At 44.2% G+C, this 27,009-nt stretch overlaps 1 protein-coding gene across 1 annotated transcript; it reads right to left on the bottom strand.

Moving 5' to 3' along the window:
* Positions 1-1,067: 1,067 nt before the first annotated feature.
* zgc:162472 (uncharacterized protein LOC553495 homolog) lies at positions 1,068-19,316 on the bottom strand. The gene is made up of 19 exons (XM_056290467.1): positions 19,167-19,316; positions 16,646-16,819; positions 15,902-16,550; positions 15,676-15,779; positions 14,835-14,900; positions 12,748-12,903; positions 9,489-9,622; positions 9,267-9,361; positions 9,087-9,141; positions 7,454-7,591; positions 7,075-7,308; positions 6,912-6,975; positions 6,623-6,824; positions 6,435-6,544; positions 5,069-5,198; positions 4,677-4,808; positions 1,499-1,535; positions 1,282-1,395; positions 1,068-1,105 (listed from the first exon to the last, which is right to left on the bottom strand). Exons 2-19 carry the CDS (start codon positions 16,816-16,818, stop codon positions 1,068-1,070), a joined length of 2,631 nt encoding a protein of 876 aa, XP_056146442.1. The 5' UTR covers position 16,819; positions 19,167-19,316.
* Between the last annotated feature and the right edge of the window lie 7,693 nt (positions 19,317-27,009).

The raw sequence follows: 27,009 nt of genomic DNA, 5'->3' as shown, positions 1-27,009 counted from the left end.
GTCCGTTTATGTCATCATTACGTAAGGAATGTGCAGCTTTTATTTACCTTTGTCACTAGACAACAACGCAAAAGGGAGGCAAAATGGGAAGCCACAGTGTATTTTTTTTTTAATCTTTTTGTTAATATGGTGTCAGCACCAAAATAACCATGTTCAGCATTTTCACTATGCCATAAATGTGTCACACTGTCTGAGAGTGATGCGAGTTGCTCGGATAAGGACGTTTTTGCGAAGACAGGTGGCAATGCAAAATGAATTTGCAGCTTTGCTTACAGAGCACACACGCATACCTTCACGGTGAGTGAACACTGTGGCTACCAGTGATTATTTCCCAAACAATGTTTAGTTGCGACAAGCGTGAATTGCCACGTAGCTGACCTCTAGTCACTATCTTCAAGATTGTTAGCATTTTTGAAAATTGCACATAATAATTTCACATTTAACGGTGATTTACACGTCATCAACAGCGTTTACTTCCTGATTTTAGATGAGATACCCCCCCCCCCTTTTCTCCCTAATTGTATCCAGCCAATTACCCTACTCTTCCAAGCTGTCCCGGTCGCTGCTCTGCCCCCTCTGCCGATCCAGGGAGGGCTGCAGACTAGCACGTCTCCTCTGATACATGTGGAGTCGCCAGCCACTTCTTTTCACTTGACAGTGAGGAGTTTCGCCAGGGGGATGTAGCATGTGGGAGGAGCATGCTATTCCCCCCAGTTCCCCCTCCCCCCCGAACAGACGCCCCGACCAACTAGAGGAGGCGCTAGTGCAGCGACCAGGACACATACCCACATTCAGATTCCCACCCGCAGACACGGCCAGTTGTGTCTGTAGGGTTGCCCAACCAAGCCGGAGGCAACACGGGGACTCGAACCGACGATCCCCGTGTTGGTAGGCAACAGAATAGACCGTCACCTACCCGGACACAAGCTTTTATACCAAATGCAAACCACACTGGAGTTTAGGTGAACCGTACCCCCAGACCCCTGTTTTCTGGAGGACTTGGGTATTGTCCCTTGGTGTGCACCAGAGTTCGGAAAACAGCATGCATATCAACAAAACGAACCAAACTAACGGCTCAAGCAGACTTGGGTCTGCACCAATAGCTCTAGTATGAGAGCACCCTGAGAGACAGAGGGAGGCAGTGGCTCCAGCGCCAGAGCGCACCAGCCCATGCGGAGTCAGACACATCATCAAATAAAAAGCTCGTGTTAGCACCTAAACTGAGTCCTCTTTCCTTCCGAACCCCTCCCGTGACACCAGTTCTGTCACAGTGTGTCTCACCTGATCCATGATCTTGTGTGACCTGCTGATTCTGTGATGTCTGGGAGAGATGAGTAACGTTTCCAATGGTCAACAAGGTTTGGGCAGCCTCATTGTAGCTGTCTTTCTCAGATGCTAAGACACAGACAGAAGAGTACAATAACTGATTATTATTATTATTTTCTATGAAAAAAACTTATAACAATTGGAGTTATTTAGGATACTTTTTCCAGTATACCTTCCATTTGGTCAGCAGACAGGAAATCTTTCACATCCTGAAAGGTAAACACATGAACAAGTTTAAGTAATTTTAAAAGGAAGTTTCATGAACCACCTGTGACAAGTTATAGCATTGTTTAATTGTTAAAGGAAAATTCCTTTTTTTTTACAGCCTGGGTCTTACTTTCATAGCTTTTGACATCACACATATCTGTTATGCTATTATTTTTCTCACTGGCTTTACTTTAGAGATTCTAGATATGGGACCACCTACTTGACACCACTTCACAGCAGTGTCTCAAAAAGCAATGGAGCATGACTGTCAGTCATGTTTCAAACAGTCCAATTTATTTATTTATTTATTGGGGGGGGGGGGTGTCTTCCTTTTTCTCCCCAATTGTACTTGGCCAATTACCCCACTCTTCTGAGCTGTCCGGTCACTGCTCCACCCCTTCTGTCAATCCGGGGAGGGCTGCAGACTACCACATGCCTTCGCCGATACATGTGGAGTCACCAGCCGCTTCTTTTCACCTGACAGTGAGGAGTTTCACCAGGGGGACGTAAGGTGTGGGAGGATCACGCTATTCCCCCCAGTTCCCCCTCCCCACCCCGAACAGGTGCCCCGACCAACCAGGAGAGGCGCTAGTGCAGTGACCAGGACACACCCACATCCGGCTTCCTGCCTGCAGACACGGCATATTGTGTCTGTAGGGATGCCTGACCAAGCCGGAGGTAACACAGGGATTCAATCCGGCGATCCTCGTGTTGTTGGCGACGGAATAGACTGCCACGCCACCCAGACGCCCCCCAAATAGTCCAATTTAACCCACTTATCTAAACCATGTATTTGGAAGTGAAAATGAGAGTACAAGTTAAGTTATTACCTGAAATGCACAATTTTATCATTGGTCAATTACACTGTTCAGCTATTTCTTGGTTAGACTTGCAGGAATGACCAGCCTATTCTTACCATAGGTAGTACTAGACTACTCAATGACCACCTACTCTTCCAGCGCAAATGATAAGTCACAGATAAGGGGAAATCATGTACACAGTCTATCTGAGGCACTACGGCTTTCTTGTCGTCATTGAAAGGACGGTTTTAAGGTTCATGCTGCAGTGCCTCGTAAGAATATAATGCCAAACAACGTCATTGTAAAGCTACATCTAGTGGTGGTCCTGTCTCAAAAATCTCAAGAACAAAGCCAGTGAGTAAAATGTTATCATAACCAATACCCATGATGGTAGAAACTGAAAATAAGACCCAAGTTGTAAAGGAAATAGAATTTTCTTGAACAAATGTGATTTGGAAAAAAAGTAATCTTCTTCGTTCGGCTTGTTCCCTGTTTCTCAGGGGTCGCCACAGTGGATTTTATAGTTTCCATCGGTACCCTGTGAGGGCACAGCGCCAATGGCGGCCGTTGATAACCTGGGCCTCGACCGATCCGGTATGGTCTTGTCAATCTGCATATTGATATTGCAAAATTTTACATCGGATACCCTTCCTGACACAACCACTACCCCTATGGATGGGGACACAGGTAAAGCGCTGGATGTCATCCCAGTATTCATGGACTTCCGCTCATGCCTGTCGCCACTTATGGAAAAAAAGTAATAGTTGGCCCAATTACATTTCATATCTGTATGAATTATAATTTGATGTACACACAAAGTTAAAAATTGATGTGAAAAAAAACTCCCCATCCAACTTATTACAGCATACCCTATATACAATATAATTCCTAGAATGAATTAAGACTAGACAACGTTTAACCTTACTAAAGAGCACCGCTTCTGAGTGGTTCGGCGTCAAGGAACGACAGGCCACCAAGACTAGTGCAAATCCAAACTGATGGGCTGAGCGTCAGAGGAATGGTTGGAAGGCCCACTGTTGGCTAGCTGGTTGAAGTGGGCTACAGGGGCTTTGCAGGCCAGTCGCTACACTGGGTCCTGGGACACATGAGGACTTGTGGACTGCAAAGAAGAAGAGCCATTAGGAACGTCTTGGAAGCTGTGGAAAAGGCTTCCCGTTGGCTCTGGGTGAAGATGGGTGACACGTGGCGTTATGCGCTACCTGGACAAGTCACCCTGGCTGGGTCGCTCGGGCAAGGGTGTCTGATGTTAAGACATGAAACGGCTGATGACCCCGGGTTCATTACTGACGATGTGTCCAGGTTGCACTACATGGTGTATCAAAGAACTAACTCAGTATGGGATGCCAGTGACTTCCAGGAAAAGGCTGGATGACAATTGTGAATAGTGTGGGGACAACTGAAGAGGCATTGGACAGCTCAGAGAGATGGCAACCAGGGCAGGAGGGTTAGCACCCCAAACTGAAGCTCTCTAGATGGAGCACCCACAAATATGCTACAAAGAGCCTTTCAGAGAAATACCCCCAGGGGTGCCCAAGAGAGGGGGAGGATGAGCACTTCAAATGGATGGATATACTGATAATGACCTAAGCTAATGAGCAAATGACTACGAGTGCAGTCTGTTGATGCGGCAAGGTCTGCAAAACCCAAGAGGTCTAAAGATCCACCAGACCCAGATGGGCTGCTTGAGGAAGGAGCAAGTGGTGCAAAGCACAGTGCAAGTACCTGATACAGCACCTGGTGAGACAGAGGAGGAGCAAGGTCTGGAGAATCCCTACAGTGGCCAGAACCTCCAAGCACCATGAGCTACACCCCAAAGTAGACCATCAGAACATTGTCAGGTTTTGTGGCCTGCTGCCAACAAAGAGAGTGGTGCCAGTTTGACGAAGATGTGGATGCAGCCCTTGAAGCAACAGCCAAGGGTGGTGCAGACCAGAGGCTCCAGACAATGAACACCTTAATTATGAGCATCGCTTCGGAGAGGTTCAGCGTCAGAGAACAACGGGCCACAAAGACTACTGCAAATCCAAACCAACGGGCTGAGTGTGGGAGGAGTTGTTTTTCTTCTTAGACCCATCAGGCCTGGTTTTAAGATAGTGAGGCTTATAAACTGCGTTGAAGCAAACAAAATGAAAATATAAGCAGAATTAAGTAATATGGACAACAATGTAAAATTACCTCTCGTGCTTTTCAGTACATGTGCTACAATGGAGCCACAGAACATCGGATCACTTTAGATCAAATGTCCACAATGCATTTAAATGACAAGTGTAACTGTACTGAGTGGTTAATATTTCAATGTACACAGTAGGCTGGAGCACTTACAACATGCAGGTCCAAGTGATGCTCACAGGAAGCTGTGCCTGACTCATCTTGTGCCTGTTCACACGAGGCATCAGGACAAAGGGCATCTTGGGGGATGCCCAGCACATCAGGGATATGCGTTAAAATATCAAGCTAAGCATGACATGTGGGGAGGGGGGCAGGATGGAGGACATGAAATATGAAATGTAAAACCATGCATAATCAAAAACAAAGGCAAATATTGTGTCATTTCTACAAACCAAATGAAATAATATTTTCTACAAACCAAATGAAATAAAGATCTAAAGATAATTACAGAAAGGAAATATTGACAAAACTGAAGAATAGGATCTTATACACTGAAATAAAAAGATGGAATTCATCTTTGAGATATAAAGGGTTGTCTCGCATACCTCCGCCAAGGTCTCTTCAACCTCTGACACTACAGGTTGTGGGGAGCGTAGGCTGGCCGGCACAAATGCAAAAGCACTGCTTTCCTTTGGGCTTGAAGGATGACGCTGCTCTTCCACCTCCTCTGCTTCTCTTTGCGTTTCATCATCATCATCATCATGACTATCATCATCATCATATTCTGACTGAGAGGACCTGAGGGTTACCAATTTTGGCTTTTTGGATCCTTGTATTGAATGGGTTTTTGAAGACCTGGCTTTTCTAGGTGGCTGCCTGGGTTTCGGCTTGACAGCAGTGGTGGGGGACGCCACTGGGGAGGCAGGGTCACAAGTGGCTTCAGATAAAGATGAATGTGCATCTTCCTTGGGAGAATAATTCAAGGGTTGGATGGGTTTGGGCATTCTTCCATACCTACAACAAAGTCACACAATGGTTAGCAAATGTATTTGCAATGATGGGAAAAAAATCTATTTAGAGCACTTTTTTTGAGGGGGGGGGGGTTCCCCCTTTTTCGCCCCAATTGTACCTGGCCAATCACCCGACTCTTCTGAGCCATCCCGGTCGTTGCTCCACCCCCTCTGCCGATCCGGGGAGGGCTGCAGACTACCACATGCCTCCTCCACGTGGAGTCACCAGCCGCCTCTTTTCACCTGACAGGGAGGAGTTTCGCCAGGGGGGCGTAGCACGTGGGAGGATCACGCTATTCCCCCCCAGTTCTCCCTCCTCCTCGAACAGGCGCCCCCGACCGACCAGGACACATACCCACATCCGGCCTCCCACCTGCAGACACGGCCAATTGTGTCTGTAGGAACACCCGACCAAGCCAGAAGTAACACAGGGATTCGAACCGCCGATCCCCGTGCTGGCAGGAAACGGAATAGACCGCCACACCACCTGGACACCCCTTTAGAGCACTTTTTAAAGGTGACTTGTTTATTTATACTTTAATCCTTATACTTATCATTGACTGATGTAAATAACAACATATCAAAGCAAGAAATGAACATTAAAACAAAAAAAATGAAGGTAGTGGATACGCAGCACATTTGCCAACATCAGTAATTGTCAAACACCCTATTTAGCGATTGTTGCCTACTATCGCTGTTAGGTTTGCTTAAGACTATGACGGCAAAACAAGTTTTGGGGGTCAAATAACAAATAATGTTATTGAACAGGCATTTTTACTCTGTTCTTAAGTGCAAAAATCTGGTGAGTGGGAGGGCAGTGAGTTGTCGACGTCATTATTTTGTTTCAACGAGCACCATTTAGCAACTCCTGCTGCCATACTATTCTTCAGGAAAGCTGAAATACTACGCATAGTACCTTAAATAGTTTAGGAACCAGTGTGAGAATGTGAAACTGTTGTACCTTGTAGGCTTGGGTGGCGTAACAAGGGTTTCCCCTTCAGATTCCGAAGAATTGTCATTATCTGGTTTCTTCTGCTTTGTTGGCCCCACAAGCGATGCATTTCCATCAACCTAAAGGTTAAGGTAATGTTCAGCACATATGAAAAACATCAGCTTATTGCTTGTTTAAACTGGAACTTCATCTCTCACCGGCTCCTTGGGGGCTTCCTCACAAGTGTTCTCTTTTAGTGGATCTGGGGTGGCATCTTTGACCTTTATAGAGGGTCGCGGGCCTTTCTTCCCCAATTTACGGCCCAATGGCAAGGGCAATTTGGGCGTTTTTGTTCTTGAGAGCCGAGCTGGTTTGTTCATTGTGCCCTTTGCAGACTTCACAGATTCTGAATTTTCAGGACTGTATATATGGAAAAAAACAAATTCAGAAATTTTGAATCCCAAACAAGGGGATACAAGCAAGTATATAACATCTTAGGTAAAATACCTGTCAAGAGTTGAGTGGTCCTCAGGCAATACTGCCTCTGCATCTTCAGGTAAACTTGCCTCACCTGAGTATGAACAGGCAATAAATGACAGAAGTCAACACTGAACTCATTTGTGTTGCAGCCAATACAACCCATTCTGAAATGTAATGAAACAGAGCGGACCTTGTGTATCTTGTTCACTGGTTATGTGATCTGTTTTTGTCTTCTTTTCCTCTGGCTGCTCAGGTGATGCCTGGTCTTCAGGCTTTCTTCTGGATTTCCTCTTTGATTTGGAAACAGGGGGTCCCTCTTTATTACAGATGTCCTCATTCACTGTCTCTCCGCTCACCTCTTCCAAATCAGAAGAACCATTTTCCTCCTCCTCCAAATCACTGAGCTCCCTTACAGCTTTCTTCCCTAAAGGACAGACAAATATTGCAAACATAGATATCACGACAACTCAGGGAAAACCGTGGGGAAATTAATGAGATGAAATATCCTTTTGACAGTTTACTGGGGGTCAAATCTGATGAAGACCTTTGACAGGAAGCAGTTAGGTTACCTTTAGCCTTTCTTCTGGTTCTTTTGGTGGCCGTCGTTTCACTCGGGGATTTAAGTTTCTTAGTTCTGCTGTTTTTTACTTCCATCATCTTCTGAAGCAGTTTGGAGAAGGACTCTACATCGAATTTGGACCTCTGTCCTATAAGACATTTACCACACTGTACTGAATTTAAGCCCCACTTGGATACAATGAGGTACTAAATAAATGAAAAAAGTCAAGAAAAAGCAGATTCCCATTAAGGAATACATTTGAGTTGTATATCCAACAACTGTAATAACAGTCAAATACTACAGGGTTTATGTGCCGATGTACAGACCTCATTAGTTGGCAGTATATTTTAATGTAGTCTCAGTTGTGTGGCTGCCTAATTGATCAAATGGTTTAATTTGATCAATGGTGACTATACTGTGGCTACTTGGTTTACAACAAACATTACACAAATAGAAGGGCTGCTTTCATAACAAAAAGTTTTACAAAACACAACTTTTTTGTATTACAGTTCAAAAAATATCTAGCCTTACAAAATGCAATTGTTGTAAAATGCTGAACTAATTGGGTCAAAGTTTTTATGCAACAAGTATTTTTTTATGTTGCAATTTTGCACATGCATTCTCTTATTCAAATTAATTTGGCAAAAGTAATTTGAATTTTGCAATAGAAAATGTAAAGTACATTTTAACAGTACTTGGGTGATTCTTCAATTTGGGGCACTTTTGGCTTTTGAAATTTTGAAAAAATAAATACATTTCTTTTTCAAAAAGCTCTATTAAGTGGTCTGGAACAAATATGTTAGCATAGCTTTGATCATCCTACAAAATAAGGTTGATATTATGATGCATTTTTTCAAAGTTGTAACAACAAAATGTGACGGTATGACACGTGATGGTAATGACAAAACCAGGTTTCAAATGTTCTACTGCTGCTTGAGAAAGAGCAATGGCCACTTATTTTAGGAGCGGGCCAAAGGTCACACCTTGCGGCACAATATGTGTCAGAATGCCATAGCCTAAGGGTCAGTGAGTGACCAGAACACCGTCAGTTACTGTCAGTTGCTGTTCAAGTGCTGTTCTATGTTTCAGACAGTTCTACCTATTCCTTTGTACATTTATTTTTCCATTGATTGATTGATTGATTGATTGATTTGATTGGTACTCTGTTGACCTGTTTCGCTGTCACCTGCTTTGGCAACATTGTAATTAATGCAGTCATGCCAATAAAGCATCACTGAATTGAAGTGAACTGAATTGGGTGCAGCAGCGACCGAGACGGCTCAGAAGAGTGGGGTAATTGGCCAAGTACAATTTGGGAGACGGGGGGGGGGGGGGGGTAAAAATAAATAAATAAATAAATAAATAGGATATGTGTTAGTTCGGATATGTGTGTTCTTGTAGGTTTTGGATGTGTTTTTGTCTTTGTGCTGCACTGCTGCGGGCTGGGGGGGGAATGATGTTTCATTTCATTTCACGTGCACAAGCGTGTGAAATTAAAAAATGAAATGACAAGTGTTTCTGATTCTGATTTCTGATGTCAGCAATGCCTAATTTCTTACCAGCTCAAAACACAGTGTTTAACCCGGTATTAATGCAATACAAACTAGTGTTAGTGACTGTTTTAGAAACACAAAAATACTTACTGCAAGCCTTGTCAATCCTCCAGGCATTGGCTCGCTCCTCTTTTTTGAACTTGTTCTGAAGGAAGTTTAACAGTGACGTACGACGTTGAGGATTCACTAACTTGTCATGTAGTCAGAGAAATACTTGCTGACATGGCATTATTACGTATTTAAATTAAATGTATTCATATTATCACAGACCTTTATCTCGGATCGAGTTCTGTGGGGAAACAGCTGACCGATCATGGAAAAATCTGTCCCCACCATGCTGACGGCCAGGAAGAACATGTCCGTCTCTGATAAAAAATAAAAATAAAAAAAAACGACAACAATGACAAATAAATATAAAAGGTAAATTACAATGCATTAAACCAAATTGTTGCCATTAATTTTATCTGGATACAGTATGTATGTCGGTTAAACCTTCATCGGACCAGGGTTTTGCGTAGCTCCCTTTTCTGAAACTTGAATATGTGGTGGTTGAGCCGCGCTCAAAGATGGGGTCTCTGTCCTCTATTGGATTTGGCCCTTTCGCTCTCTTGACCTCCACTGTCAAGCTGTGACACAAGTTCAAACAGCGGGATTAGGAAGTAGCCTAGTATGAGTAGTAGAAAACATAGAAGATGTAAAAATACACATCGACGCAACGTCTATAAGATGCATGTTTGAGGCATCTGGAGCTCCACAATATTTCAATTTCAGCAAAGTGTAAGGACAGATTAAAATGTGTCATGAACAGAAAGAAAGTATGCATACTGGAGATGACTAAAACTTGATGTCCCGTGTTTGGGGGTGAGGAGTGTTGTGGAAGATCAAGTCAAACCATAAAGGTGCGTTTCTTAAAGAAAATGGTGGCTGCTGACCAGCAGTGTCACATTTCAGATCCATATGGCACTACTACTACTACTGCACTGCTTCTGTGACAGGCCTTAGTGCAAAACTCAAATGATGGCGTCACAGACTCGTGTTTGCAATGGCCTCACCCAGTACCAATTAGGCAGTGTCTTTGTCCACATCCACATGTAAGTTTGTGTCATCGTGTGAAGTTTTTATTTTGACTGTCGATTTCACTTGGCTGGGAAAGCTTGCGCCGGATCGACTGAGAGAGCTTGGTCTGCTGCGTCCTGTGGGCCCGAAGAGGAAACACCAAGGGCGGTCTGACAGGATGTGGAAGCAGGGCAGGCTAAGCTAATTGCTACCCCACGACCCCGCCTGAGAGGAAACACCCAGGCAGTCTGGCGGTGGCCTCACCTAGCGTCGACTGTGCAGTGTTTTTGTCTGCGTCTGCGTTTGTGTCATCGTGTGGCATGCGGGGGAGGTGTGTCAAGGGTGTTTGGCTTGAGAACTGGCGTAGGATCGGCTGGGGGAGCCTGGTCTGCTGCATCCGATGGGCCAAGGGACCACAGCCCTGCCTGGAGCTGTGCCTGAGGGGGAAACACCGAGGGCGGTCTGATGGGACGCGAAGGAGGGGCAGGCTAGGCTAACTGCTAGCCCATGCAGACCGGTAGTTCCGACAGTCATCCTGGCTGCATTCGTTCTCTGGACAGTGGGGTTTTTGGGACTGTGTTGCACTGGGTGGACTGTATTGTTAACTGTTTGTGTGTTGTTGTTTTTTTGCTTTGTTCTCTCTGTTTTTGTCCTTTGTGTTGCACTGCTGAGGGCAGGGGGAAACGGAATTTCGTTACTTTTGTGTACGTCGTACATAAGATGAAATGGCAAATAAATTGTGCTCGATTCCTGAAATTACAATGGAAGTCAACAAGTATTCACGAAAGCTGATCATGGGAGGCAAGATGATGTGCATTTAGCATAACGCAACACAACTACTACTGATTTTTTGTGACACCATGTACTCTAGCCTCACTCAATCAAAACTCCACTAATGTGTATGTGAAAATGATTTGCAACAAAATCTAAATATCTCAACAACAAAAAAAAGTGATCAAGTGATCAAAAAGTTATATGCAAGCACACTTCACCATACCAGGCCAGACATTTTACAGCTGGTTTGGCGTCAATAGCTAAAAAACTGCTGGAGGAGATGGGAACAGAAATTTGGTAATAATAATGGCCTAGCGGCCTGTCCAGGGTGTCTCCCTGCCTACTGCCCAACGACCGCTGGAATAGGCTCCAGCATCCCTGCGACCATGAGAGCAGGATAAACGGTTAAGACAATGGATGGATGGATGGATGGATGGATGGATGGAATATGTAGACGAAAAGTAGTTCACTGTAAAGCACTTTGAGTACTCTGCTAAGTAGAAAAGCACTATATAAATGTAGTGTATTTACCATTTGATGACCTGCATTAATTTTGTTGGAAAGTGTCTGCCCAATGAGATGTCAAACCATGTGAGTGCTTAAGGGAATGCGTGAATGAGAGGGAGGACAGTGGAATGGTGAGGATAAAAGGAGTAGAGGCGACAAAGGTGTATGAGTTTAAAATACTTGGGATCAACTGTCCAAAGTAACGGGGAGCGCAGAAGAGAGGTGAAGAAGAGAGTGCAGGCAGGGTGCAGTGGATGGAGAAGAGTGTCAGGAGTGATTTGCGACAGAAGGGTACCAGCAAAGAGTTAAAGGGAAGGTTTACAAGATGGTAGTGAGACCAGCTCACTACCATCTATATATAACTATATGGTTTGGAGACAGTGGCACTGACCAAAAGACAGGAGGCGGAGCTGGAGGTGGCAGAGTCGAAGAGGCTAAGATTTTCATTGGGAGTGACGAAGAAGGACGGGATTAGGAACGATCTTATTAGAGGGACAGCTCAGGTTGGACAGTTTGGAAACAAAGCAAGAGAGGCAAGATTGGGATGGTTTGGACATGTGTGGGGGAGAGATGCTGGGTATATTGGGAGAAGGATGCTGAATATGGAGCTGCCAGGGAAGAGGAAAAGAGGAAGGCCAAAGAGGAGGTTTATGGATGTGGTGAGGGAGGACATGCAGGTGGCTGGCGTGACAGATGAAGATGCAGAGGACAGGAAGAAATAGAAACAGATGATCTGCTGTGGCAACCCCTAACAGGAGCAGCCGAAAGTACTAATAGCAGTAGTAGCAGTAGTAGTAGTAGTAGTACTAATGAGTGCTTAAGAGACTGAGAGGGTGACTTGCTGCATACATATCAGGATATATAACCTGCTTCAACTGGAGCCAGCCATATCAATGTGTCATATCATTGCTCAAAAGATAAACATCAGGGAAAAAAAAGAAACTACCATCAGAAAAAGCCACCGGATTTGTCGCTAGTCACTTTTTTTGGAAAATAAAATCACTAGTAGGATCTGAAAAGCCACTGATTTGGCAACAGTGCTTGAAAAGACTCCAAAGAAACATGCTGCGCGCACATTAGTTTGAGAATTTTTAATACAATTCTGACAACAGTTTGGCTGCATGCATTCTGGGGAAATTTGTAACTCATACAGAGTCTTGTATCGGGATGTATTTTGGCTGAAAGTCTAGGTTTTATAAGATAAAATGGCACAGATCTCCCCAAGTTTATATTTCTTTCCCTTATGGGAGATCTGGGATCACCCCAGTCCCTCTTGTTGACGTCAATTACGCTTTATTCCAAGATATACTCAAAATGAAGCAAGGGTGACCGACAACAGTTAATTAATAATGGACTGATGGCAATCAGACTAATCAGCAATAATGTATTCCTTGGATGACGTAATTCTACTGACCTCTCCTCATCAATGATCAGTGAGCCATCTTCTGCCACTTTCACCCGAGGAACAACCATCGGTTCAGCCTGCTCATCGTTTGCCTCCATCTCATCCTCCTCCTCCAGATCTTCCATCTCATGGTTTATCACAGGTTCTTGAGGCCTCTGTGGTGTTCTGTGAAGGCAATGAGATCACACTAAAAATATCAGGCAGTAAGAGGTGGGTCGAACAATTCATAGTCTACTTTTGAAAAGAAATGTGAAAGTGCCCAAAAAGTAAATACCTTTTATATAGAATTAGTGACTATATGTGGGACATAAATTACTTTTAATTGAGATGAACTCCTCTTTGGTCTATTACATGCAACACCCACAAACATTAATACAAGTTACTTATTCAGAATATTGAGTGTAGCAGCTAGAAAAGCAATTACAAAGAAATGGCTTAAGCCAGACACCCCATCTATAGAATTTTTGTGATGGAAACAATCACCTTCTTCATGAGGCTTGAAGAAATTTGGGAGAAGTGGAAATTGTACATTTCCCCAAAACGTCCTTCTTTTGTTTAAATTTGTTTATGTAAGTATGGTTTTTGTCAATTTTTCTTTCCTTTTTTCTTTTATCTCAAATGGAAAAACACCCTATGTTCTAGTTTTATGTTCTATACTTACTCTGTAAAAAGCAGAAAAGATGGACCGCTTTGTAAAAGTATCTAGTAACTAAAGATGATTATGCAAAATGATGTTAATATGTGAATCCAAATTAAAAAAAATTTAAAAATGAATTATGTGAAAGAGGTTTTCGGTGGCAATGACAAATATGCAAAAACAAATATCTAAAATGAATCCATAAATGAAAAACGTTCTGAACTATTCGGGACCCCTATTGTTCTCCAGAAAAAATGGATGCCATTAAAATTAAGAAACTGTGATGGCCTACAAGCATTTCATATAAGGGACCACACAGTGTCGAGTCACTGAGCTTAAAAAGAAATGCAGTTTATGGTTTCAGTTGGCCCTGTACATATTTTTGAAAAATGTCTATTTGGAGAATGGCGAGCAACGAGGGCAATGTGGGAGTTGGGGGGCGTTTCTCTCGAAATGGGGGCATGGAGATGATCTGTCTTACAGTTGAGCATTTTATTTTCAGGACGGTGTCTGCAGTACAGCAGGGGTGAATATTTCACTCCAAAGATTGAGTGCAGAATGACTTTTTTTTTTATATTCAAAGGGGTTTGGTAAATTTATCTTGGCCAAATTTGAAATTATGTCTGCTGGTAATAGGTTTCATTAGGGACAAGCCATATAAAAACACAGCTAAAAAAAAACACTAGAAAAGTTAACAATTTGACCTGATGCTTTCTGCAATAGATGTTAATAGGTTCTGATGGTTTGGAGGTTTCAGCAGCAATTAAAAATTTTAAAATGTATTTTCTGAGATTAAATGATATTAAAAGCCAAGTAAGTTAGCTGTGAAATTTGACTGTGGGATTCTCAAATTAAAAAAAAAACATTTATATGTACAATCCAAGACTATCTGAGTTTAGTAGGATGCATACAGGAATATTTTTGTCTGGTGAAGTAAAAGGCCCAAAGAGATAGCATTCAGGCTTGGTAATGGGAAAAAATATAATTATTCCAATGCCAGATACTGGCACTAAAATTATACTTTATCTAAAATAATACTTCACTTAAGTTGTACTTAATCCTACTTACAAGAAATACCTGTGTGACAAAGTTAAGTATATGCTCTTAAATCTTTCTACTAGCAATATTGTCTTTTCAAAACAAAAACAGACCAGTCTTTTTAATTTCCTAAATTACTTAATTTAAATGTTATTTAAATTAAACTACATTTATTATTATTATTAAAATTAAATTTATTATTATTATTATTTTAATTAAATTAAATCAATTAGATTAAATTTAAATTTTAGATTTCTTAAATACAGGTTGTCCAAAAAAGAAACTTTTGCAACTTTTGACCACCTTAATGTTGACACCAATGGTCAGTATCATACTAATATGCACTACTTTACAACATTTAGTCACTGACCCGCAACAAAATGCCAGTAAGCAAACAAAAAACTGATGAGAAAACTCTTACTTGTCTTTTACTGAAACAGGAGGGACTTCAGTCTCATTCGCACACAACGAATCTTCTATATAGGACCTGGATAAATTGCAAATAATGACAGTAAAATCAGTCAAACAAACACAGGGGAGAAAAGTCTTGATACATGCTCAATAATCAAGGTAAGAAAATCAAAGAAGGTTGAACCAGTTCATCTGGATACAATGTTTATTGACAGATACATTTCATCACTCAACTAAGTGACTTCTTCAGTCTAAACTGACTGCAGGTATCCCCACCCTTATATACAATACAGTGGCATAATGACCGAAATTAATGACAGTTTCATATGAAAATATGGGTGTGACCTATAGGGGTGTGACTATTCACTATGTTTACTATTGCAACATTCCCTAATCCTCTGTGAATATCTTTATGCAGGCTCAATAATCCAGGTAAGAAAATCACAGAAGGTTAATCAGTTCGTCTGGATACAACGTTTACTGACAGCCTTCTTCACAGAGGGTTGGGGAATAGTTTCGATCACAGCATTGTAAGAAGTCTGTCAATAAACGTTGTATCCAGATGAACTGATTCAACTCTCTTTGGCCTCTGTGAATAGCACACATGGCCTGCGAAATGCTAATTAAAGGTCACACCCATATTTGCATATGAAACCGATCATTGGTTTCGGTCGTTATTCAACTGTATTGTTTGTAAGGGGTGGGGATACCTGCACTAAGTGTGGACTGAAAGAGGTCACTTAGTTGAGAGATTAAATGTCTCTGCCAATAAACGCTGTGTCCAGATGAACTGACTCAACCTTCTTTGACAGGGGAGAAAACTTAACGCTGTGTGGGACAAACAAACTTACGTCATGGGGTTGGACATGGGCATATAATAGATGAGCTCTCTCAGTGTCATTATCGCAGGGTCTGTGACATATTCCTTAGCCCGTGCCTTATCCTTTTTATGTTTCTGCAAATAATTTCACAAAGGAAAATTCTTGATTAAACCTGAGGAATCAATGAACCTCAAAAAGCTACCATTAAACAGAAAGGGAGATTATAAACAGATGTCTGCGATTCATGTAAGATCACCTTTTCCTTGCAAATTTCCTGTTTTAGCAATTCTCTCAGCTTCCGGGCCTTTTTCAACCTCTGCACATCAGCTGGATCATTCAGCAGTCTGTTCAGAGATGTGTGTGGTGGCTTTGACAGTCCCATCCCAGTGGACTTTGACATCAGTGTCTTGGCTCTCTCCGAGATCTCTATGGCCTCCTTATCTGGCAGGGAGGGAGAGTGTTCATCTGGTGGTTTGGGAGGAACTTCTTTGGTTTGATTTACTGGCGGGCACTCTTTATTTTTGTCTTGTTCATCTGGAAAGTGGGCCAGCTCTAGTGGATTCTCAGCTTCAGGATCTGTTTGAGGGGTTGAGGGGGTAAGCGTAGGGGGGGTGGCGTTTGGCTGTGTTTCGGGATGTCTGCTTTCTCCAGAGGGCCTCCGTCGGCTCGGTGACTGTAGTCCAAGCGAAACAACAGATTCAGATTGGCAGGATGGTACTGGTTGATCGATGTCTGAAACAGGGACTTGAACGAGAGGCTCTGACACAGCTTTAACAGGGGTTGCGGTTGCTGGAGCAGAGGTGCGGGTAAGGCCTGGGGCCACTCTGGGCTTGAAGGAAAAACGTTTTCTTCTCTGGACTGCGGTTGATATGACAGGGCCTTCTCCAGTTTGGTCATTAGGTTCCCTGCACAAGTGAAAGTAGATATATAAACTTCTCAAAGCAAAAAATGAACTAATTTCAGAATTAATTCTGAGCTAGTGCTATAGCTCGTAACTCACCCTTGGTCTGTGTTTGCCACAACAGCAGCCACAGCTGTACTGTCCTTTTCATCCCCCTGTCCCTCAACGGTCTCGACATTTGGTTTCGTGGAGTCTTTGGGCAGTGATGGAGCTCCAGTTCTCAATGGCGCTTTGACACAAGGACGAACGTTTATCCTTGACCTGCGAATCATTCTAACATAAGGAGAGATAGCCAGTAAATCCCGTGTAATTTTTTATGGAGCTCACAATTGGACAACTATTCACAACTGAAGCTGCAAAGTTCTCTTTAAGAGTTTAAACACAACTTGCAATGGGAACCTAAGGGTCTCTCTGCAAATACAGTAGCCACAATTGTAAGTGCATAAAATAAGCATATTGGTTGTAGGTGATTTAATATGACAAGTATATCAAATCACATATTTTAAGAGACAGTTTCACATAAGAAAAGACACTGGCATTCAGGAGACCATAAGAAAATGACAGACAGCTCTCCTGCATAATCTTGTTTTGGGCCAGTGGATTTAGGGCGAGTTCATAATATCCTGAAGGATAGACATCTGTAACTCCCTATTTATACGCCATTTTAACCGGGAGTTGACATTAGATAAGGATTAAGGTTAGGTTCAGAGTTAATGTTAAGGTTAGTGTGTGCATGGGAAGTCTATGTGAAGTCTCCCATGCGCATGTGACGTTTACTCGCTCTCCATTGAGTGAAGCTGGTTTTGGGGGACAGGGTCTCGCCGGCTCTTGACTGTTTCTGTGGGGTCGTCTTGGATGATCCTAGATTCACCCCCAAATGCTTTGCATGCGCTCCTTACAATGCTTTTACCCAACAAATTTTAAATTTGCTTCGCTAGAATCTATGCATTAACTGTATACATTCGAGATTACATATATTTATGTGTAATCTCTGGTTGTACACTGCAAGTTTGTCACTCTTGAGTACTCTTGTGTATTCAACACCTATTTCATTTCTGTCTGTCCTGGAAGTGGGATCAATCAATCAATCAATCAAGTTGCATTTTATATAGTGCTTTTCTAGCTGCAACAGCCACTCAAAAGCGCTTTACAATTAATTAATGCATACACATACACATCATACACCGATGGTATGGAAGTGTTGGAAATGCTGGTTCTCTGTGATTCCAATGTCAGCTTGTGTAACCACGGTTACAATCACATTCCCACATTACTACTGCCGTAACATGGGTTGCTATTATCCTTCCATTATCCGAACCGCTTATCCTGCTCTCAGAGTCGCAGGGATGCTGGAGCCTATCCCAGCAGTCATTGGGCGACAGGCCGGGAGACACCCTGGACAGGCCGCCAGGCCATCACACAGGGCCGAGAGAGAGAGAGAGAGAGACACACACACACACACACACACACACACACACACACACACACACACACACACACATTCATACCTAGTGACAATTTAGTGTAGCCGATTCACCTGACCTGCATGTCTTTGGACTGTGGGAGGAAAGCGGAGCACCCAGAGGAAGCCCACGCAGACACGGGGAGAACATGCAAACCGCACACAAAGGACCCCGAAGGTTTGGACTACCCTTGGGCTCGAACCCAGAACCTTCTTGCTGGGAGTCAAACGCGCTAGCCACTGTGCCACCGTGCTGTCCCAGTTGCTATCATATGGGCCAGAAATCTAGTACATTAGGTTCGGCTACAGAAGTGAATTGGTCATGACCACTGGTTAAGTAGAAAACAACAGTAACAATGTTTATTCCCACAAAGTTGGGAATCACGTGTGAAAAACAATAAAACAAAATAATAAACAACCCCCCCCCCCCATTAATAGGGATCCCTCCTCTGAAGCTCATCCTGAGGTTTCTCAGAATGGTATTTTTCCTGAGAAGGTTTTTCTCCTGGAGCTTCTCCTCATTAGAGTCTACGGTCCGAGGACAGGGGGCGTTGGATATCGTCCTATAGTGCAGCGACGGTAAAGCCCTTCGGCACTGCTTTGTGATTTCGGGCTATACAAATAAACCTGACTTGAACCGGCTAAGCTTCAAAGTTAGAGCCAGGATTGGGGCGGCGGAGGGTTAAAGTTAGAAATAATAAGGTCAGAAAGGGTTAGGGGGGCGTCATCCGGGTCATCTGGCGTGCAACCGGGGCGTCCCGTTGATACCGCGTCACAGAGGGAAAGACTCGATTGTTTTCAAACGAGCGGCTAAAACGCGTTTTGACGATTACCTGAGTTTGCGTGAGATTTGACGACACACGAGTTATCGCGTAATGTATCACACATCAAAGTTATGCTGAGGCGATGAGACGTATCTATGACTAGATGACGGGAAGTTCACATTTCTGATAGCTTAATGTCGTTAGCTTGACATTCACAGCGTTGTCGCGGACCGCGTCTGGCCACGGACAAAATCACACGCACTCACAACACGTGTGCGTTATCAACATGCGCCTCGTCTCGTAAAGCTAACGCGCAGTCTAAGCTAACACGAAGCTAACAAGATGAGAGATGAAACTTGGCGAAAGAGGAAACGAGACACATGCGAAACACTACCTGTGCGAATTCCCTCGCCGGCGTTTCGGCGTAGCGTTAGGTTGAACGGGACGAGTCGGGCCGACACGTGTGACGAATTCTACCGGTTAGGAACGAGCCTCGATCAGAAACAACGCAACTCCCAAAAACGTTCAACGCCGGCTGTTAAAACGAGGCTTCTCCCACTAGTCGTCAGAAAAACAAATAGTCGAGCTGCCCATGCAAACGCCTAGGCGCCATTTTTGTCATGACGTAGGCTTCCAGTTTCGCGGGGGGTTGTGGGAAATGTAGTCCGGTAGGTGTAAGAAGCGAAAATGATTTTCTGTAGTTTGTTTTACACTGGATTTGAAACTACGTTTACATTTTCAGTATTGTAATGAACATATATATATACACACACATTACCACACGATTTAAGAAATCAGGGGAACTATAAACTATATAGGTAATTTGCTCTGAATATCGTATTGAGTCGTTCCGGACGGCAAGGTGGCGCAGTGGTTAGCGCGGTCGCCCCACAGCAGGAAAGTTTGGGTTCGAGCCCCGGGGTAGTTTGCGTGTTCTCCCCGTGTCTGCGTGGGTTTCCGCCGGGTGCTCCGGTTTCCGTCCAAAGACATGTGGGTCAAGAATGTGTGTGTATGTTGGCCCTGTGTGATGGCCTGGTGGCCTGTCCAGGGTGTCTCACCACCTGCCGCCCAATGACTGCTGGGATAGGCTGAAGCATCCCTGAGAGCAGGATAAGTGGTTCGGATGGATGGAAATTGTATCGCACTTGAACCTAGTTTTTTTGGCACTTACTTGAGTCCTAAGTACATCATTGCTTGTGCTGTATTAATTCCCAGATGTACGTCGCTTTGGATTAAAGCGTCTCATTGTAACATTGTATTGTAGTGATAGGAAGGGGTGGTCGCTCTGACTGTCTGCAGTTCTGCGCTGCTGGAGCGCAAGGGCTCATGGGACTGTTAGTTCTAGTTGAAATCGTTGTTTTGGTGATGGGGTGTTCGTGTTTTGATCGTTGTATTTGAGTTGTGTGGTTCTCTGTGTTTATGTAACCGGGACAATGTGTGTGTGTGTGTGTGTGTGTGTGGGTGGGTGGGGGGAGGGGGCTGGCGGTGTGGCAGCTGGGAGCATTTCCCGGGCCGAGCAGTGTATGGAGCACGGGGATTGGCATAAATCTCAGATCTCTGCCTCATGACGCCTCCTCCCACACTAGCTCACCACATTGGTGTCAGAAGTGGATCCGACCATTTTAGGCTGAAGAATGGAGAAAGCGATCCAGATATTAGAAGGAGACATTGAGCGGAACCGTTGGCGCTTGGAAAACTTGGCATGTAAAGGACGGAGCCTACCAAAAAAGGTAGTTTTCCAGCCCACCATGATGGCTCCAGTGCACCGCGGCCCCACCACCCACTAGAGGCCAGAAGTGCCAATAGAGGGAAACGCCTTCTGCCCGCCGCCACCAGCCACCCCCTAGCGACCAGGAGGGCTGCTGCAAACGAACCACCACAACTGGTCCCCACGCCCAGCCTGCCACACCCCGCAGTTGCACATAGAACACCAGCCAAGCTGCCCAAGTACAACGGGATGACACAGCTAGAGCTGAACCTCTCGCAAGTCCAAATAGCGGCATGTCACGGTGGATGGAGCAAAGAAGAAGCTGCCATTCACCTCGCCCTGGTGTTGGATTGCAGGTGCTCCTCGACCTTGCCCTGGTGGAGCAGTGGGACCTCCAGGCCCTGACCATGGCGCTGGAGAGGCAATCCGGGCAGTGTCCCTTCACTGACTAGAGCAGGGAGCAGCTAGCCAGCCACCACCGCTAACAAGGGGAGAGCCTGGGCACCTTAGCCATAGATGTGCAGCTGCACGCCCAACATGGTTACCAGCAGTTCAGCACAGCCGTCCAAGAGGAGCTGGCCCTCCATGTTTTCCTGCAGGGGCTCATGCCGGAGCGGTTGCACCAGCATGTTTGCCTCGCCATGCCGCAATCCCTCAGTGAGGTTCTCTGCAAAGCTGAACGGGCCATCCTACCCTCACTTGTGAAAAAGACCCCGAGATACTTGAACTCCTTCACTTGAAGAAACAACTCATCCCCAACCTGGAGGGAGCAATCCATCATTTTCCAGTAGAGAACCATAGCCTCAGACTTGGAGGTGCTGACTCTCATCCTGGCCATTTCACACGCCACTGCAAACCACCCCAGTGCGTGCTGGAGGTTGTGTTCTGATGAAGCCAACAAAACCGCATCGCCTGAGAAGAGTAGAGATGCAATTCTGAGGTTCCCAAAATGGGACACACTCCTCACCTTGGCTGCGCCTTGAGATCCTGTCCATGAACATCACAAACAGAATCGGAGACAAGGTCATCGGCAGACCGATCTTGTCCGTCAACCTGCCCATCACCATTGCAAACAAGAAAGGGCTCAGAGCCGATCCTTGATGTAATCCCACCTCCACCTTGAACCCATCTGTCATTCCAACCGCACACCTCACCATTGTCACACTTCCCTCATACATATCCTGCACCACTCCTACATACTTCTCTGCAACTCCTGACCTCCTCATACAATACCACACCTCCTCTCTCGGAACCCTGTCGTATGCTTTCTCTAAATCCACAAAGACACAATGTAACTCCTTCTGACCTTCTCCATACTTCTCCATCAACATTCTCAAAGCAAACATCGCATCTGTACAGTACAGATACAAACAGATACTCTCTCGTGGCATGAAACCATACTGCTGCTCGCTAATCATAATGTACAACATGAGCTACATTAATTTGTTACCACAATATATCACTGTTTTCAATATCATCCCTACACAGTTGACACTATATGGTCACTTACTAATGACAGTTTCCATTGTTTGTTGAAAAGCACGCTACCCACTCTTAAATGGTGTGAATGGCTGTCTCAGCATTTGCTCATCAGTTCACATAGATAGTATTTCCACCCATATGATTTGCATATGGGTGGAAATACTATCTAGAGGTAGAAAACATTTAGAGTTATTACAACACTAAACATGGCATTTTGGATTATCAGCAACTGAGCAAATTAATCCAAGTCAGTGTTCACAGCAGTATAATTTAACTGATATGAAATGTATAGTGAGCAATGGATCAACAGATGTGGAAATATAGAGGCCACATGAGTTTGATCACAAAGAAAATGGGAATTTAATTATGAGCCACATAAGATCCTCGTGATGTTTATTACCATTTACCCTTCATGTCCTCTCTTTAAAACCCATATAGAGTGGAAGTATGGGTTCCAAGAAGACCTGGAGGTGGGCGGTGCTAGGACACTGTTTATTTTCTGATGAGGTTATCACCAGACAGGACACCACTTGAGGTGGAGGTTCTGAGGTTTGTCCAAGGATTGTTGGACGAGATAGACTTAGTATTCTCCGTATTTGTGATCTGAAATTTAACTTGACAAAGGGCAACAGAATTGTTTAAGAACATTTGTAATCAGCAAACTGTGTAGTAGGTGCGTACAGAGACATTTTACAGAAGTTTCAAGATCAGCATCAATACCATAAATACATTTTTACTGCATAAGAAACACAGCTTTGATTCGTCAAGCAGTTTAGCTGTTTAGCTGTGTCATAGTTTGAAAACACATTTGCGCTGATCCAGTGAACTGGCCAGCAAGGCGGTAAACCTGAATAGGGCCCGAGACCAAAGCAGCACCTTGCTACCCTGCATGTGATGCACTGAGGCTGGGGATATAGTGTATAAGGAGGGTTGGGGAATGAAAACTCAAGCCGTAAACCATGTCGGTCATCACCCTCAAAGACAGATTAAAAGTGGATGGTGTGTGTCAATCCTATTTTAAAGCATTTGATTAAAATATGCTGTGAGACTCATGGAAGTCTTGGACTGAAAATTGGACTGTCACCAAAAACACCTCTGAGACAAAATGAACTCATACCCAAGATTCTGGAGACTTGGCATCACAAAGGGATCGAGCATTTGGAAAACTACTACAAAATTTGACTTCTCGTGTCCTTTGTACAACTGAAGAATAAGTATGACTTGTCCAACAAGACATTCTTCTGCTATCTTTAGTTAAGATTTTTTTTTCTTAACCAACCTGGGCCCTGGGAATGACTACCTGTACTTACTGATGTGGAGAAACTGCTTCATGAGGGAAACATGTATTTCTAAAATGTACTCCTCATTGCTGAATGAGTGCCCAAAGCCAGGTCTGCACAAATCTAGAGCGAGATGGGAATCAGATCTGAACATGATGAACAACTCTGGTCAGATTTATGTCAAGGCAGTTTGTCAGCTACCGTTAATGCCCGGACCCATCAACTTTAACTTTATCGTGAGTCCATCTTTCCACATCATATCATAGACTTTCTGAACACCAAGAAATACCACTATGACTCTGTATTAACCTGTGCTTTTCTAATCTCATTTGCTAAACCTACAATAGGATCCAGAGTTCCTCTTCCTTTCCTAAACCCACTTTGGTAATGCGTTAATATTCCTCTGTGGTCTATAAAATGCCAACTGCTAAGCAACCATTCTCTCCATGATCTTGTAAAACAGTCGATGTAAGGGGTATTGGCCCCTAAATAGGGGGCTTAGATGGACCCTTCCCAGGCTTCCTTATAGGAATTATTACAGCCCCTTTCCTGGCCTTCGGCAGCCTTCTTTCCTCCGACACTACTATAAAGAACCAAAAGTTTCCTTAACGCCCCATTACTACGATGACTCAACACTGTGTAACACATTTGGTCCTTCCCTGGAGATGTCTAGAGCGACATAGTACTGGGTCCAGTCGGGGTTTCTGCCTGTAGAAACATGGCCAATACTTTTTGGTCTCGTTAGCCAAATGCTCCGTCCTATTTTACTATAAAATAAGAAATGGATATAAATACGATTCACACTGCATTGGTGCCTTCTCTTTCTCGGCAGGGAAACGTGTGCATTATCAAAAGCAAAAAATAAAAATTACGTTATTTAAAAAAAAATAACTCTGCTTTGATGTATTACCAGTCACGTTAAAGTGCTTGATGTATTGAGAGGCAATGTTTTGGGGGGTTTTTTGTATCTTCTAGATGTATCTCTCCAGTGAGTTGGAATATTGGTTGTCATAATGTATTTAAGTGTTGGGGTGGACTCCTATGGGCTTTGAGGTTGCCATTGATCAAAAATTGCTAGCACTGCCTGCCTAATTTAGCAATATTGGGCCTCATTCATCAATCGTCCGTCTATACAAATTTGTTCTTACACACCCATGGGATTGTTTAGCCCTGAAGTCTGTGTCAGAGGCCAGTGTAGAACCTGGGTAACCCCTGAATTTAGACACCGACTGGCTAACACTGATGTGCAAGCCTGGGTGATTGATCGTTGCAAGAGGTAGACAATAGATGTCGGGGGAAGGAATTACAAATAACCATCAGGCTTTGCTTCTACCTGTCAGACAATCTTGAGAGCTAAACAAATTCCATGGATTTGTAAGAACAAATTTGTACGTACGAACGAACGATTGATGAATGAGGCCCACAATATTTCTGTGAGTATCCCACCCAACTCTTCCCTTCACCACTGTCCATCTTCTATCGATCACTCACCGACATTAGGGGTGAAAACCTTATCTGGGTGCATGTGTAGCTGTTTTGCCTGCTTATTTGAGCCCGGCCTCACCAATCTGCGTACAAATAACACGATGTTGAGCTTTCACATTGCGTGCAATGCATCCAGTTTTGTGTCAGATGATACGCCAATCCTTTCCATTAGCTTCTGTGGAGAGCTGATGCGTCCAAATACCACGCATCACCTTGGACGGTCATGACGTCACCAGCGAGGCTCAGTTCGCCCACGAGGCTCAGTTCGCCCAGTACACCTGATGCGCGGACATCCACAAGCAGGTAAGTAAGGGAAACAATCTTCTTCTTCTTTTTTTGTAATTAAATCATGGTATTAACGGTAGTATTTTAGTTATTTTATTAACCTTGACCTTGACCCTGACCCTGACCCTGACCCTAACGCTAACTTGATTGTGGATGCTCGCGCTTCTGGTGAACTGAGCCTCGCTGGTGACGTCATGACCGTTCAAACTGATGCGTGGTATTTGGAAGCATCAGCTCTCCACAAAAGGGAAAGGAAAGGACTGGCGTATCATCTGCACGCAAAATTGGATTTTGGCATATGCATCGCACGCAAAGTGTAATATCGTGTTATTTATATGCAGATTGGTGAGACCGGGTTGCTTATTTACAGGCTAGGTGAGGTCTGCTGTCAGAGAAGAAGTGGATGCCACACAATGGCTGTAGCAAAAAAATAAATATAAAAACACCTAGTAATCTGTTCAGCTGCAATATGTCACCTTACATTTAACATATACTGACAGAGCTAACAGGATTTAAAAGACCCATTCAAGACCAATTGCCATCGACAAAAATGTAATAATATGGTACAATGGATGGAGGTTTACCAGGCATGGCCAACTGGGAGGAGACCCCGGGGTAGACCCAGAACTCGCTGGAGGGCCTACATGTCCAGTCTGGCCTGGGAATGCCTTGGGATCCCCCAGGAGAAGCTGGAGGGCGTCTGGAGTACCCTACTTAGCTTGCTGCCACAGCGGCCCGACCCCGGAGAAGCGGCTGAAGATGAGATGAGAGATGAGATGGATCAGGGTGTACCACAGAGCACTAAGATTAACAGTTTTAGAGGTCTGGGACATTTCAGGAATCAGGAACATTTATTTGTCATTTCATTTCATGTATTTGCATGTATGAAAGGAAACGAAATACCGTCTCCCCCAGTCCACAGGAGTGCAACACAAAGACAAAAACACATATCCAAAACGTACAAAAACCCATATCCAAACTACAAAAAAACTACAAAAACTAAAACCAACTACAAAAACACATATGTCCAATGTATCAAAAAAAAATAAAAAATAAAAAATCCCCTGTCCAAGAGAGCAAACGCCAGCCAGGATGACTGCCGGAATTGCCGGTCTGCATGGGCTAGAAGTTAGCTTAGCCTGTCCAGCTTCCGTGCCCTGTCAGAACGCCCCCTAGGTGTTTCATTCTCGGGCACAGCTCCGGGCAGGGCCGTGGTTCCCGGGCCCAAAGGATGCATCAGACCATGCTTGAATAACTCTCTCCCTCTCAATATAGCATATAAACCTGTAGAGTTATGGTGTGGTTACTTTAAATTACAGGCGAGTACTTATGACATATGGAAGTAGCGACCTCAGTTGTAATTTAGCATGGAAGGGTGATTAAAGCAGTTCGAGTGTGTAAAACTTAATTGGTGTTCTGTGGAGTTTATAGGCACGTTACATGGTGTCAGAAGTGGGATAATGGCTCAAGGGCTTCGTCGCATCGACCCCTTAATTTTCGATGACAACTTTGCGAATGACAAAGCCTACGTCATGACAATAACGCTGGTTGGGGTGGCTGACTCCTCCTGAGCGAGTCACCACAGCTTGTCTACCACCTGAATCACTTGAGTCGATTTCTGGTGAGGCAATGGATGGTGTGAGTGGTGCAGCTTCTGTATCAGGTGCTGCTGAAGCGGGGATTTGTGGCAGGTCGTCCATAGAGATGGCCGGTGGGGGTTCATCAACTCGGAGAAGGTGTCGCCGATTCCTGACGTAGTTGGTTCCTTGGGATGTTATTATATAGCTGTTAGGCTAAGGGGCTGGGCCCTCTACTCTTGCTAACCTGCCAAAACCACGTGCAGTCTGCACCCTGACGTTTTGACCTGGACTTAATGCTGGGAGGCACCGGGCATTGTGGTCATGATATGCAAGCTGCTCTCCTCCATGCTCACAACATTCCCCGTGATGGACTCCCCTCTCTTTCTCAGCACAGTCTGTCCAGGCGGACCAGAACAT

Source organism: Lampris incognitus, chromosome 12 (assembly GCF_029633865.1).
Source record: "Lampris incognitus isolate fLamInc1 chromosome 12, fLamInc1.hap2, whole genome shotgun sequence".
In the NCBI taxonomy this organism is placed as follows: Eukaryota; Metazoa; Chordata; class Actinopteri; order Lampriformes; family Lampridae; genus Lampris; species Lampris incognitus.
Note: the sequence above shows the minus strand (reverse complement) of the source record. Positions and strands in the feature narration are given on the sequence as shown.

Bases quoted from the DNA above. Each gene is read 5' to 3' on its own strand.
- zgc:162472 (XM_056290467.1), bottom strand. From the start codon at position 16,818: ATGATTCGCAGGTCAAGGATAAACGTTCGTCCTTGTGTCAAAGCGCCA. The intron at 4,809-5,068 runs GTATGCGAGACA...TGTCATGCTTAG, and splicing joins TTGAAGAGACCTTGGCGGAG to CTTGATATTTTAACGCATAT. The intron at 1,106-1,281 runs GTGAGACACACT...CTCTCATACTAG, and splicing joins CACACAAGATCATGGATCAG to AGCTATTGGTGCAGACCCAA.